General features: G+C 35.9%; 1 protein-coding gene across 6 annotated transcripts in view; it reads left to right on the top strand.

Moving 5' to 3' along the window:
* The window catches only part of LOC124245679 (P2R1A-PPP2R2A-interacting phosphatase regulator 1-like), a 77,630-nt gene that overhangs the window by 28,781 nt on the left and 32,602 nt on the right, over window positions 1-16,247 (top strand). For 4 of the 6 annotated variants that reach the window (XM_046673285.1, XM_046673284.1, XM_046673289.1 and 1 more), the window contains exons 6-10: window positions 520-558; window positions 655-738; window positions 1,131-1,219; window positions 1,826-1,890; window positions 4,648-4,744. In XM_046673285.1, the coding sequence (XP_046529241.1) occupies window positions 520-558; window positions 655-738; window positions 1,131-1,219; window positions 1,826-1,890; window positions 4,648-4,744 (374 nt within the window). Of the gene's footprint in view, window positions 1-519; window positions 559-654; window positions 739-1,130; window positions 1,220-1,825; window positions 1,891-4,647; window positions 4,745-5,441; window positions 5,551-14,230; window positions 14,540-16,247 lie in introns of those variants that run through there. The other 2 variants (XM_046673288.1, XM_046673286.1) reach the window with 2 other exon arrangements.

The following is a 16,247-nucleotide window of genomic DNA, read 5'->3' as shown; positions in this document are numbered from 1 at the left end:
GCTAATACAATTTGTAGATGCTTTGGATTCCCTTGACTGACCCGATTCTAATTGCTTTAGGTGTTGGCGTGAGTGAATGACCGAGTGAGTGAATATGCGAGTGCGTTAGGAGGAGGAAGGGAGCATGTAACATAACTTTACCTGGAAAGGAAAAGAGCGCATTTTAAAATCCTGAATTATGCAGTACTCATTTTGTCTACATAAAATCTGTAAACATTTTTCATAGCTGTAGTTATTTTTGCTGTTCCATTTGTATCTTAGTTCTAACCAAATCCTTTTTTATTCTTTCCTGGACATAGTGTTATAGTTTTCAATAATCAAGCACAGGTTAAACCCAAAGAGCAAAATTTCAATTTAGGCTCTATGTATATAGTCAGGATTGCTCGATATTGAGTGCTCACATTCTAGGTCTTTTTGGAGACTAGGGAAGCCCCTCAACTGCCATGTAGCTCTCCTTCCCAAAGGGCAAAGGGTGCCTTTGCTCATTGAAGTGAATATTTGGTTCTCTGCTTGTTTCAGGATGATGAGAGCTCCGCAGCGTGGACAACGGCTAACTCAGTAAGGATGCCCTTCCCCATGTAACAGCTATCTCCCTAAATATTTGATAGGTAAGCAGTTGGTGCTATAATTGTACACTGTTTTCTGCTTACACAGAGTGACAGCAACCTAGAGAAGCCAGCTTCTCCAAAGTGCTTTGATTTATCCCCAGCAGCTTCTCCCCCTATGGGGATTGAGCAGGTAAGAAACGAGTGCCTAAAAGTCTGTGTCCCTTGAAATATTTATGAAACATTAAGGTTTGTCCACCCAGATCTCTTGGGGGATATATTTTCCTATAGGACATCTGATTCTAAATGACAGTTTTGCCGTCCTTTTCATTTCTTAAACTATTATTTACATATAACAGAAGTCACCAACTTTTAAGTATATGATTTGATTAATTTTGATAATTGTGTACAATCCTGTAACTGTATCCACAATCAAGATATGGAACAGTTCCCACACTCTAAATTTCCTCATGATCTGTTGCACTCCATCTCCTTTCCCCCAAACCCCACGCACCCTCGGAAACCACTGATCTGCTTTCAGAGAAAAGTGGTCGTTTTAAAACCTCTGTTCCAATTTGGTTTTAGCTGTGTTCTTCTACGTCATCGCAAACTTGTATGAGTTGCACCGGTTCACCTCTGGCTCCTGTTGCTAATCCTATGGAAGAATTTGCAATGTAAGTTTATATTGTATGAAAATCCCAAATTGCTTAGAAAATAAGAATAGTAGAAACTGAAAAGAAATTATAGTTCCAGGTTCTGTGACAACCAAAGAAGCAATGTCTTTTTAGCTAAATTAAATGTCATTGTTTTGGTTCGTCATTTTGTATATCGAAAAGAATAAAGTGACCGAGAACATTTGAGAACGTGAACATATGAAGAATCAGTAACTCATTAACCTTCTTTGAATATGGTCTTCCTCTGACTGAGCTTGTTGGTGAGGATCAGAGCTAACTCTTGAAGCTTTAAACAACTGCCCCCACTCGTTCACCCATGATTCTCATTTTGATTCGAGGCAAGTCACAGTGAGAACTGCAGGTCCCTCTAGCTTTTCCCCCACAACTTGGGAAAATCCTGAATCCTTATAAATTACAAGACAGTCTGCTGTCCTCGGGGCTTCCTTTTTTACTCATATTTAGAGAAAAGCAATAAAATAATGTGCTGTGGGATACTACACAGAGTCCTCTTTTAAAGTGTATGTCCTTAGATATGTTATAATGAAATAGTCGTAGCTCATTTTGTTCAAATATTTTCTTGTAATGATTGTCATAATTTCATTTTAGAAGAAGAAGTCAAAGCCCCACCAACACTATTACACCAAGTATTCTTGGACCATTAAAAAGAAAAGGTATTTTTATCTACCAGCAGAAATAAATATCACTTTGAATTATTTTTATAAAATATCATATAAAATCAAATGTTATATAAAATTCATTTTTAAAGGATTTATTTATTTAAAATGTATTTGGTAAGTTATTGAGGCCTTTTGTTTTACTCAAATGAAACTATGTGTAAAGACATTCTGAAAGTTATAATGTGCTACATAAATGTGAATTGAGAAATTTAATTTCGGTTTAGTCAACTATTATGATTTTCATTGTATCAGTATAATTCACCAAGCTAGCTGCCTTAAATACTTTCTGAAACAAGGTGGGGAATGAACAAATGCACAGAGTCAGTCATCAAATATTCTACTGAATCTCAGCCCCTGCCCTCCCTGCCCCCCTGCCGCACGGACACGCTGATATCGTATGAAGAAGTTGAAACAAACTAGATCCACTTACAACACTAAAGATGTATGCTAAGATGTATGTTCTTTGATGTTTCATTTCTTTATGAGGGTTACTTTCGGTTAAGTATATGGAAAATGACCCACCTACTCAGTAATAAAAGGGCAGTGGAAAGAACAAAAGTGCTTTTCTTAAACTCCCACAGTCCTGGATCCCATTTCTCAATGCTGCCTCACTAAGCTATCTTCTTCTTCCTTTTTTGTTAATACCACTACTGAATTATAGGCTTAGTACAAAGTTTAACTCTAATAGGGAGGAAAAAAGGATAAATAGGAAAGGATATTCAACTTTAATAATGTGTATTTGTGAAAAATCCATTAAGATGGGAAAGAGAAGAAGAAAAGGAGGGAGGAGGGGAGGCGAAGGAAAAGGAGGAGAGCAAAACTCTAGGGAAAGAAATTGAAATGTATTCCAATGTTCCATGTATTTTGGGTTGATTAATGGTAATATTCCTAACAGCATACCTAATTCAACATGTACTTCCTATATTCTAAGACTAAGGTTAGATCAATTCTGGAAAATACTCTTTTCCAAACTAAGCACCTTGTTTTATGACAATGGATCGATGACCTAGCTTAGGGCTCTTTTGCCTGTGCTGTGAAGTTTGGTTGCTGTTGAAAAGACATTCAAATATATTAACAGTTTAAGAGCTGTTAGAAATTTGGGTCATTTGCGTATTTAAAATAAAATGTGCTTAAATTGAAGCTAGTGTTTTACTAAATTAAAATAATTCTCCTTTTAAGGCATTTATACATGAAGTGTTTTATGACATTGAAAGTGCCTGGAATTTTCTTAGAATTTATGATTTAAAAAATTGCTTTTATATTTCAATTTTAACATAATAGACTTGGTTTCTGCCAAGCGTCTTGGTGGACATGGCATGTCTCACACAAGTCTCTTGCTCCTAGTTTGCAGCTGCTCTGGACGATGACGGCCTCATTTCTTTGAGGTGTCCCTAGGAACTGCGAAGCGGTTTCTATATATACCATATAGTCTATATTTTAAGTCAAACCCTCCCAAACATAGCCTATACAAATTTAGTCAAAATTCATCTGGCCTTTCAGATGCAGTAACAGATTAAACAGAAATTAAATTTTATTTATATATTTTAGAATATGAATATTTATTTGAAACAGCAAACTGTGGCCTATTTGGAGCTCACTAATACAAGTGAAGTGTAGGGAACGATGGTATGAAAAACCAAAAGGGGGTCCTGGGGGGGAGAAACAAGAAAGAATGAGGACTCTGTAAAGCAGAGGAGAGTGTGAGATAAACATTAGCGTCTCCGAGCATATGAAGGCATATTTTATGGTGGTAAGCAGCAGTTACTTCCATTCGGAGTAAGCAAGAGCAGATAAGGCCTCAAGTGGGAATTCTGAGAAATCTGCAGGAACTGGGTAACGTAAATACCGTTTTACAAGTAATAATGGTTTGCAAAGAAAATTCCAATCTTCTTCTATGATGAATTTGTTTTGATTTGTCTTCTTTTAAATTTAGACCAAAAAGGAGAGATGAGTAGCTTTTCCATAACTGTGTAAGTGTGGTCTGGCATGGCATAGGATACCCAGACCTCTTTGGAGCTTTATGAACCCTGGTTATACTCCTAAGGAAGGTCTGTGGAATCTCTGCTTCTAGGGATATTTTTTAATGAGTAGGTGGCCTTAGTGTTTTATTATTCAAATATATTCCACTCCAGAAGTTATGGGCTTGAACACCCAAGTTATGGGTGTTTCTCACATCCAGATATAATTATCACATGAATGTGTAACATTGTGCAGATTTTAACATTTACTTCAAGGTGAAGATTATAGCAATGCATTTTTTTGAGATTAGATATTTCTTCTAAATCTGTAAAAATATATTTATTTTTTGTTCCTTGTATGTTATAAAAGAATTGATCTATTTAGTTCATTGTATAGGCTTGGCAAAATAAAGATAGAAACAACCAAAAGGTTTAAAATAAGGAATGCGATTAAATTATGGTGCAGCCTTACTACATAGCTATAGAAAATCATGTTGTAGAATTTGATTAATAATATGAGAATTATAACCATTAAAAACAAAAAGTAGATTACATATCGATATTATATACAGTACAAATCCAATTTTGTTTAAAAACAATCATATATATACACAAACATTCAGGAATTACTGAAAAGTAGTTATGTTGGATAATGGTGGTATAAAAATTTTTCCTTTGCATTTTTTTGTATTTTATAAATTAACTGCAATGAACAAGTCTTAGTTTTGCAATTAAAAGCATAATAAATGTGTTACATAAAACATATCTACCTTGGTCTGCTTTTTTCTCATAGCTGAAATGGCATTTGAAGATCAGCCAAAGAGATTTTTCCAAGGCCCAACCGACGTGCTTCCTTCTGATACTAACCAGGTGTCTGATATGAATGCCTGGTGAGTATTAGCATGAGGTTTTAAACATTTATTGACCATTTTCACTTGTTTTTTAAGTCTACTTTGGGTATTGTATATATTCAGAAGTAGGGTACATTATTAAATATTTTTAGAAGTTATAAAATTAATCTCCCAAATGAATACTATTAACCTTAGTTCTTCTCACTAACATTTATGTGTGACATTAATATAGGGTGGATACGTTCTTAGAAGTAGGGTTTTGGCATTAGATTAAGAGGTAATAGCGAAATGCGTACAAGTGCAAACTTGGAAAAAAGTCATCTTCTTCCCATCTTTTCTACCTTGGCTTTTTGTGTGCTGTGTTAGGCTGAGCGTATTATTGAAAAAGAGTGCCAAGAAAGCATGTTTTAATAATCAAAATGGGAAATACAGTGAGTGGATTTCTATTTATTGCTACTGTTGGTTTTGTTTTACTGTTCTGGTGAAACTGCTCTTGTAACGAGTGCCAGTTCTTTGCTTCACATATTTTGTGTTCATTTGTAGACGAAGCAGAGTTCACAGAGATCTCTTTAATTCTGTTATCAGTGGGTTACATGTTCCTCTCCTAGTCTATCTTCGGATGCTCTTGATGGGAACAACGGCAATGCAGGATCTTCTTGTAATTCACTAGCTAAAATCAGCACTGTCACAAACTCTCCTGTGTCGCCTTCTGATTCTGGTTCTCCATTTATTCTAGTTGATGTACTTTCAACTAAGTGATTCACCCATCCCAAGACTTTCTCACCAATGGCGGAACACACATGCTCTCTGTCTCTCTTTCATACACCACACACATACACACACACAGACACGTTGGAGCAACAACAGAATTGTATGGTATAATTTAGATTATTTCCTATTTATCTTTTTTCCTTAATTTCCTAAAATTCTGTTTATCTACAAAACTTGCATGTTTAATTCTTGCGTATGCCCTTAAAAGCAATATAGTAATATTTTCAAAGGTATTTTCCAAATAAGAGCTATGTTGAAGACACAGTCATTCATCTTCAAGCTGCTAATGTATAGAAACAACTTGACTTTTAAAAAAATAATTGAGCTCTATTTATTTATGGGAATAAATAGATAATTATAAGTTCTGATCAAATATAATTGTTCCATTAATCAACAGGTAAAATGACTTTTTATTATGTGCTGAATGCCCATGCTAGTTTTTAATAATATTTTCAGTAATTACTAGTTTCTACTTGATAGGGAAAAATTAGCTATCAAAAGCTGTTTTTAAAACTAAGCTAGTTATACCATACTGATCCAAGCATTGCCTATTTTGCACATGAATCCTTGAATGTTTAATTTGTTGGGAAGGGACAGGTAGGGGAAGCAAGATGAATAAAAGCTAATTGAGTAGCAGGAAAATTCACTCAATTTGTGCTTAACCTGATTATCCCTGAGTAATTTTGTATTCTAATTAAGTGTGGAAAAAAGACAATGTCGATAAGTTGTGGTCTACATTTCTATGAATTACCTTTTATTCGTCATCACGACTACTGATTTGATTAAATAGAGGCTTAATATGCTTGGGTTTTTCTGCAAGAATCATGTGCTTCTAGTTGTTCCCTAAGGGCTATAACTGTTTAAACCCCAATTTTTTATTCAAAAGTCTTAAGGGGTTTTTTTCAATAAGAAAAATCACGTGTTAAGGATTTTAAATCTATAGTAAGTGCTTTAAGTAATTGGGGGTCATATTAGCAATTTGAAAAATAAAAATGTATCCTCATGAAGTGAAGTTGAGAATTGGTTTAAATTTCCTCACCTAATGAAATAGGAATGGTTGCCTACAATATTTATAAAACGTTTTTCCATGTCATGGGAAATAATCAGAATGCCCCACATGGGAAAAAGACTGTGACACCAAGAACTTTTGGACAATGTCCCCTGTAGAATTGATTAGAATGGACATATATGTGGGAGGAGACTCTGTTCACCTATCAATAAATGAAACTGAGTATTTATGAGATGATTGGGATCATGATGGTCTCCCGAAGCTGGGACAGGATGCTACAGACTGGCTAAGGACAAGTAAACAATCAATATTACCTTTGTTACTCAGCTTTTTTACTTGCCAGACCTTTAGTGGACCAATTGTGAACATATAAGGGGGCCCTCATGGAATGAGGTGTGATTGCAGTGATGTTCCTTGCTGAAATTGTAGATCATTGCCAGACAAAAAGGTCATCATGCACTTTTGACTCTTTAGCAAAAAAAAAAAGTTTTGCAGAATGTTCAAGGACAAAGACTAAGGACAGAGAAAGTGAACAATGGGTGTGAGACTATTACTCAGTTGTATAATGAACTTTTATCAATAAATCTTGGTAATCTTGACTATCTCGGTATACTTTTCTCAACTCAGACAATTTCTTTCACTCTATTCAATTAGTTTTTCTTGTTTTAGTTGTACCCTAGGATGTCAAAACTCACTATGATATGCTCATAATTAAGGATTTTGTAGTTTTCCATTCTGTTGCTTTTCCAGCTTGTGTATTGGGAAGATCCATTTCTTCAATGATTTTCCATTTATTGATTTTCAGACTAAAGCAGTTCTAACTCTTACATGATATTTTGTGGTTGACTTTTAAAAATTATGGTAAGGCTGTATTTTGTCATCCTACACGTGCCAAGGAATTGTCATGTCAGTTTTCCATTGTGCAGAACATGTATTAGTTTCCTTAGGCTGCCATAACAAAGCACCACAAACTCAGTAGCCTAAAGCAATAGAACTGGGTTATCACACAGTTCTGGAGGCTAGAAGTCCAAGATTAAGGTGTCCGCAGAGTTGGTTCCCTCTGGAGGCTCTCAGGGAGAATCTCCTCACGTCTCTCTCCTAGCTTCTGGTGGCTCCGGAAATCCTTGCCTTGTAGATGTATGACTCATCTCTATCTCTGTCATCACACGGGGTTCTCCCTGTGTCCCTGTGTTTTCCCATGGCCTTCTTATAAAGACACCAATCATTGGATTTGGGGCCCACCATAATCTGGTATGACTGCATCTTAACTTGATTACATCTGCAAAGACTCTATTTCCAAATATGGTCACATTCATAGGTACCGGGGGTTAGGACATCAACTTTACCTTTTTAGGGACGCAATTCAACCCACAGCAGGATAACTTTGGAATTTTTACTTTGCTCCTTTCATTTTTATTAAATTAGTTTTTTAAAAATTTTGTTTTATATTATTTTTTTAAGATTGCCCCTGAGCCAACATCTGTTGCCAATCTTCTTTTTTCTTCTTCTTCTCCCCAAAGCCCCCCAGTACATAGTTGTATATTCTAGTTGTAGGTCCTTCTGGTTGTGCCGTGTGGGATGCCACCTCAGCATGGTTTGATGAGCAGTGCTAGGGCTGCGCCCGGGATCCGAACTGGTGAAACCCTGGGCTGCCAAAGCAGAGTGCACGAGCTTAACCACTCAGCCATGGGGCCGGCCCTAAATTAGTTTTTTAAATCATCTATTTTATAGCCCATCTTAAAAAAATATGAGAACAGGAGGTGACCATATTGTATATAAGTGTTGGTATGTCTTCCTCTTATATATTATAAATACATATATTATATAAAAATATATTTAAATATTTAAATATATATTAAAAATAGATAATAAATATTATAAATATGCTTATTTATAAATATATTACATATGTATGTACCGGTATGTATATGCTAGTTTTCACATTGTCAATAAAAGGATAAATGAAGGAGGAAATATGTTTTTCAAATGTTTTTAAAGCATCATTTTTTTTTTTTTAAAGATTTTATTTTTTTCCTTTTTCTCCCCAAAGCCCCCCGGTACATAGTTGTATATTCTTTGTTGTGGGTTCTTCTAGTTGTGGCATGCGGGACGCTGCCTCAGCGTGGTCTGATGAGCAGTGCCATGTCCGCGCCCAGGATTCGAACCAACGAAACACTGGGCCGCCTGCAGCGGAGCACGCGAACTTAACCACTCGGCCACGGGGCCAGCCCCTTTAAAGCATCATTTTTAAGTCTTAAATATATGTTCATGTTCAATCAAATATTCCTGTTTTACTTGTAACCTTACAAAAGAGCAGCACTCCAAATTCATCCTAACATGAAGCTCACTGCAGTAATAAGTTAGATTCTCAATCAGGAAAACAAATATGGTTCTTAAAATTTATAATGACTAAATCAACCAATCAAGCTTGTAATTTCAAGTATATTCAATAAGTATCTAATGAATGCTTTCTGTGTACAGGAAACTGTACTTAAATTGTAGGATAGAGGCCGGCCCTGTGGCCGAGTGGTTAGGTTCACGAGCTCCGCTTTGGCAGCCCAGGGTTTTGCTGGTTTGGATCCTGGGCGCGGACATGACACCACTTGTCAGGCCATGTTGAGGTGGTGTCCCACATGCCACAACTAGAAGGACCCACAACTAAAAAAAGATATACAACTATATACTGGGGGGATTTGGGGAGAAAAAGCAGAAAAAAAAAAAAAGATTGGCAACAATTGTTAGCTCAGGTGCCAATCTTTAAAAAGAAAAATGCATGGAGTCTACTCAACCCTTAAGAAAAAAATTATAGGATATATGAAGATGGGTGAGGTACCATCCTTATCTTCAAGCGCATAGCATAAGTACGAAAATAATAATGATGCAAGGCATTCTAAGATAATATGACTACAGATACACATATGAAAGGATCTCTGTATTATAAAAGTAGGAGAGAAAGACAATATTGGAATCAGAATCTTAGAACTTAAAAGATTTTAGAAGTCTTTTAATCTACCTTTCAATGCAGGAATCCTTTTGAAGAACTCCAGACAGATTGTCTTTTAGCCTTAGTTTGAAATCTTGTAGTAATGAACTGACTCCTTCACACGACAGTTCATTCTACTGTTGAACAACTCTCACTATTAGAAAGCTTTTATATTGAAAAGAGGGGATGGGGTTAGAATTTGTATCTAGGGGGCCTGTTTCATTGGCTCTTGAGAATTGAAGCAAATCAAATGAGCTATTAAAAGCACATGAGTTAAGATTCTAATTCTGCATTAATCTTTGTCCCTGCTCCTTGAATTATCAATACTCCCACTACAGGATATATTTAATCTCATCACCTAAATGAATTTTTAAAATTCACCTAGAAGCAACCATATATAAATATCCATGCTGAAAATGCATGTGTGGTACTTTGGATATCTATGGAGAAAATTAATTACAATTTGCCTGAAGTGTTTTTAAATATTTTAGATCTTAAAAGTTGAGCTTGAAAAATCTATCATCCAGGTAAATTTCACTGTCAGGTAGTTGAAATGGTGCATTTAGAAAAGGCCAGAGAACAATAAATACTCTGGCAAAAAGGTAGCTTTGTTTCTCTTAAATTCCATGATATCTCACAGATTCTTCAAAATGTGGTTCTTAACCCAAGAGCAAATAAGATTGAGTTTCACGAATGTCTATAATACATAGGTAGAGAGAGTCAAACATCATATAGGAATCTTGGAAACTTGCTCAACTTTCTTAATAGTGGGAGACTTAATGACCATGGTCTCTCAGAAGAAATGCATTCAATTAATGCGGTTATTAACTGAATCCTATAAATTGACCAACAAGCTATATGTATGAAATTGGAGATCTGGTGGCATTACTTGACAGCAAAGTAAATTGGTAACATAATTGTGCATATCAACCTTTTAGGGGAGTGACCAGACTACATTATTAGTGAGTACAGGAGTCAGGAGACCTGACTTGTAGCTCCACCTCTGTCACTGGCTCGGTATGACTTTGGGCAGATCACTTCACGTCTCTGGGTTTCAGATTTCCAATCTATAAAACAGAATTGGACAAGATATTTATAAGGTCGCTTCTGCCTCTTAAAATTTTATTGGTTCTGTAAAAACATCTGCCTTCATCTTTGCTAGCATGACAGTGAAAGTCATGATGGCATTAAACTTCAGAAGGCTTTAAGAAAATATTTAGGAAATTAGACAGCTTTATACCTAATATTTTGATTCTTTCTGGCAACAAGAAACTCATTTTGTTCAGCCTCATCAATAGTTTCCTCTCTTCTATGAATTATGCATGATTTATGATGAAATGTAGAAAGCTAATTTCCCCCTGGTTTCTTACTTTGTGTGGATAAATGATCCTCTTAGGATTTCCATATTAATAACAAGTTCCCACTGACAAAGCACTCACCATAAAATTTTCTTTCTACTGTAACTACAGCTTGAGGCAAAACAAAATAAAGATATACTTGGTATGTTTGTTTCAGAGAAGCAAAGGAGACAGGACCAAAAGCGACATCAACTATAAAACCTCTCCCAATACACATTTGGAAGTGCTCAACTGGTACTAAGGAGCAGACCACAGCAAAATAGCTTTTTCTTTTCCCTCAACAATTATTATATGGCTTTACAAACAACTGTCTAACTTCGCTTTAGTTGATTTCTTGGCATGGTTCCTGTGCTTGGTAACTCTCTGTCAAACAGAAATGAGAAGGACACACTTGAAAGTTGTAAACAGCTCATTTGTGACTTTGTGCTGAGGAAGGAAATATTTTGAAATTACATTATCCAGCAGAGGAACCTAATTATACTTTCCATTTCTAGTTTTATTCTGAGAGGAAGGGTTTAGTTTACTTCCTTAACTAGACTTATATTAAACTCTGCAGTGGTTTACATCGAGTCTTATTCTTGGATAATCTTTTCATAAACGTGAAGCCTTTGGAAAGGAGGGTGCTGAGGCTAGCATGTTGGGGCTGTCAAGGGAAGTTCAGCTAAAACTCCCTTAAACTTGCTTTGGAATACATTCCCATGCCACAGTGATTAGCAGAGATTTAAATTTTTTTAATAATATATGAGGCTGTTGAAAGTGTTGGGAAAGTGGTATCTGAAATTACTGTGATGGATTCCTAATGTCCTTTCTGGAGCAAGTTTGGTGGTATGTATCAAAAGCCTTCAAAATGTGCACATCTTTTGATACAGCAACTCTTCGAGAAATTTTTCTTAGGGAAAAATATGGGACAGGTTGAAAAGGATGTTTACTGTCCTGTTATTTGTAATTGTGAAAAACCTAATGTTTTCAACAAGTTGTGCTGGGGCAACTGAATATCCACGTGCAAAGTAATGAAGTTGGACTCCTACCTCACACCGTATATAAAAATTAACTCAAAATGGACCAATGAGCTAAATATTAAGAGTTAAAACCATTAAACTCTTAGGGAAAAAACAGGGGTAAATCTTTATGACCTTGGATTTGACAATGGATATAACACCAAAAGCATTAGCAACAAAAGAAAAAAATAGATAATGTGCATGAAAGGACATTAATAAGAAGTGAAAAGACAACCTATAAAATGAGAAAAAATATTTGTAAATCATGTCTGATGAGTTTAATCCAGAATACATAAAGAGCTCCTATAACTCAGCAATAAAAAGACAAACAACCCAATTAAAATATGGGCAAAGGACTTTATGAATAGACATTTCTCCAAAGAAGATATACAGATGGCCAATAAACACAAGAAAAGATGTTGAACATCATTAGTCATTAGGGAAATGCAAATCAAAACCACAAAGAGCTCCCACTTCATATGTACTAGGATGGCTATAATCAAAAAGACAGATAATAACAAGTGTTGGTGAGGACGTGGAGAAATTGGACCCTCATACATTGCTGGTTGCAATGTAAAATGATGCAGCAACTGTGAAAAACACTTTGGCAGTTCCTCAAAATATAAAACATAGAATTATCATATGATCCAACAATTCCACTCCTTGAAAACAAGGACTCAAACAGATACTTATATGCCAATGCTCCTTGCAGCATTGTTCACAAAAGCCAAAAGGTGGAAACAACCCAAGTGTCCATCACCAGATAAATAGATAAATAAAATGTGGTATGTCCATACAATAGACTATGATTCAGCTATGAAAAGGAATGAAGTTCTGATACGTGCTACAATGTGGATGAACCTTGAAAACATTATGCTAAGTGAAATCAGCCAGATACAAAAGAACAAGTATTATACAATTCCACTCATATGAGATATTTAAAATAGACAAATTCATAGAGACAGAAAGTAGATTACAGGTTGCTAGTGGCTGGTGGTAGAGGGAATGGGGAATTTTTTTTTTATTTTAATTTTTATTTATATATTGTATTTTATTGTGGTAATAATAGTTTATAACATTGTAAAATTTCGGTTGTACATTATTATTTGTCAGACACCATATAAATGTGCCCCTTCATCCCTTGTGCCCACCCCCACTCCCCTTCTACCTGGTAACCACTAAACTGTTCTCTTTGTCTGTTTGTTTATCATCTACAAATGAATGAAATCGTACGGTGTTTGTCTTTGTCTGGCTTATTTCACTTAGCATGCTACCCTCGAGGTCCATCCATGTGGTTGCAAATGGGATGATTTTGTCTTTTTTTATGGTTGAGTAGCGTTCCATTGTGTATATATATATATATATATATATATATATATATACCACAGCTTCTTTATCCAATCGTCAGTCACCTGGGTTGCTTCCACATCTTGGCTATTGTGAATAATGCTGCAGTGAGTATAGGGGTGCATAGGTCTCTTTGTATTGTTGATTTCAAGTTCTTTGGATAAAAACCCAGTAGTGGGATAGCTGGGTCATATGGTATTACTATTTTTAATTTTTTGAGAAATCTCCATACTGTTTTCCATAGTGGCTGCACGGGTTTGCATTCCCACCAGCAGTGTACGAGGGTTCCCTTTTCTCCACAACCTCTCCAACATTTGCTATTTTTCATCTTGGTGATTATAACCTTTCTAATGGGTTTAAGGTGATATCGAAGTGTAGTTTTGATGTTCATTTCCCTGATGATTAGTGACGTTGAGCATCTTTTCATGTGCCTATTGGCCATCTGTATGTCTTCCTTGGAAAAATGTCTGTTCATATCCTCTGCCCACTTTTTGATTGGGGTTTTTTTTTTTTAGTTCAGTTGTGTGAGTTCTTTATATATTATGGAGATTAACCCCTTGTCAGATATATGATTTGCAAATATTTTCTCCCAGTTGGTGGGTTGTTTTTTTGGTTTTGATCCTGGTTTTCTTTGCCTTCCAGAAGCTCTTTAGTCTGATGAAGTCCCACTTTTTTATTTTTTCTCTTGTTTCCCTTGTCTGAGTAGACATGGTATTCAAAAAGATCCTTTTAAATTTGATGTCAAAGAGTGTACTGCCTATATGTCCTTCTAGAAGTTTTATGGTTTCAGGTCTTACCTTCAAGTCTTTGGTCCATTTTGAGTCTATTTTTGTGTATGGAGAAAGACATGGAAAGATGTTTACCTGTATTGTAAAGTAAAAAAGTAGTGTGATTAATGAGATTTCATTTTTGTTTTAAAAAAGTATATGTATGTATTTTATATGGATATATAACAGAAAAAAGTCTGTAAGGCTGTATGCCAAAATATTTAAGTCTCTGGGAGGTGAGAAGATGGATGATTTTGTTTTCATTTGCTTCCCTTTTTGTCTGTATTTTCAGATTTTTCCACATGGAATATCTGTTGTTTATATAATCAAGAAATAATGGAAGTTAAAACAAATATGTTTTAGAAACTCATATGCAGTTATTAATTATGTGAGGGAGAGGATGAAAGGATCAGGACTCCCTTACCACTATTGGACTCTTCACTTACTTCTATTTGAACTTTTGTTGAAGGAGAGTCAAAGAGCCTTTAAACTATTGGAAAGTTCTACTCATTAAAAAATTCTTCCTGGGGCTGGTCCCATGGCCGAGTGGTTAAGTTCGCGCACTCCACTTCAGCGGCTCGGGGTACGCCGGTTCGGATCCTGGGCGTGGACCTAGCGCTGCTCATCAAGCCATGCTGTGGCGGCATCCCACATAGAGGAACTGGAATGACTTACAACTGGGATATACAACTATGTACTGGGGCTTTGGGGAGGAATAAAAAGAGGAAGATTGGCAACAGATGTTAGCTCAGGGCCAATCTTCCTCACACACACAAAAATCTTCCTGATAATGAACTAAAATATGCCTTCTGTCCTTTGGTCTTAGTTTGTCATAGGGAATGCCACAAAATAAGCAAAATCCATCTCCTCTCCCAGAGATGAGATTTTCTGATGTTTGACAACAGCTACCGTGTCCCCACAAATCTTTTCTCCTCTAGGTTTCCATTCTCGTTTTTTTTCTATAAGAAGATTTCCAGACCTTGTTACTATCCTGGCCATTGGCCTCTGAACATTTTCCAGTTTGTCAATAGCTTACAAGTGTGCTACCCAGAAATGACCACAACACTCTACACTTTTTTTTACTTCTCACATCAGTTCCTAAAAAATTGTGATATTATTAGATTCATCTAATTAAAAAAGTAATTTCAGAATACTTCCCAGTTCAGTGTGACTGGACTCTGAATACTATCCTAAAATTATATATGAGAGATAATCAATTACCTATGTCCCCCCATCTTTCAATTTCTAAAGCTATATAGATGAATAAAATATTCCAGATCAATTCCTCATCCAATCTCCTGCACTTATTAAAACCTTAGTAAAAGTTTTTACCAAAACACTGAAAGGACAATGAGAGAGCTTCCATACTGATGGGGAGGGCAAGGACTTCTTTGCAGTCTAACCAAGGAATCTGAAGAACCTCTTTTCCTATACCGTTTTTCACTCTTTGTCCCAGTCATTGGTACCAGATTTTAAACAAGGTCAAGCTGCATCCAGGTTGATGGGCCTCTCTATTGAGAAGGACTTCACAAGATGACAATGACAAGCCAGGGTTCGTTATGATGTAGAATATCATTTCTTGTCCTTGATCTGATCCCAGTTCTCCTGACCAACCTAGTATATAATTGGTCTTCTTTTCTGCCTAATGAATCCTTTGCCATTCTTCCACATGGTAGGCACTATTTAAAAGAGCCTGGTAAACTGTATATACCAGCTCCACATAGCATTGAGCCCAGTGCCTTCCACCGCGCTATGTGCCTCTGTGCTTAGTTTTTTCAAGAGAGTAGTTTCCTAATTGTAGGCACTGCATCTGGGTATACAATTTATACAAGATGCTTAATACTTATATTTGTTAAGCAGAAATAACTTAAATCTTCAACTTTTAAAGAGTTTTCCACTTATGCTATCTTTAAAATCAACTTTATTGAGATATAATTTACATACATACTGTAAGTTGCACCCATTTTAAGCTTGCAACCAAAATATGGACCACTTCCATTGCCACAGAAAATGTCCATTGCCCTTTTGTAGTTAATCTTCCTCCACCCCCACCACTGGCTCCAGGTTACTGCTGATCTCCTTTTCTCCATCACTATAGATTAGATTTCTCTTTTGTAGAATTTTATATATATAATCATACAGTATGTACTCTTTGGTGTCTGGTTGCTTTTGCTTGGAATGTCCTTGAGATCCATTCATGTTGCTTCCTGTATCAGTAGTTCATTACTTTTTATTGCTGAGTTGCACTTCATTGTATGTATATGGCACACTTTGTTTATCCATTTGCCTTTTGATGGACATTTGCGTTG

This window comes from Equus quagga, chromosome 10, assembly GCF_021613505.1.
Source record: "Equus quagga isolate Etosha38 chromosome 10, UCLA_HA_Equagga_1.0, whole genome shotgun sequence".
Lineage (NCBI taxonomy): Eukaryota > Metazoa > Chordata > Mammalia > Perissodactyla > Equidae > Equus > Equus quagga.
This window is presented reverse-complemented; position numbering and strand designations above follow the sequence as displayed.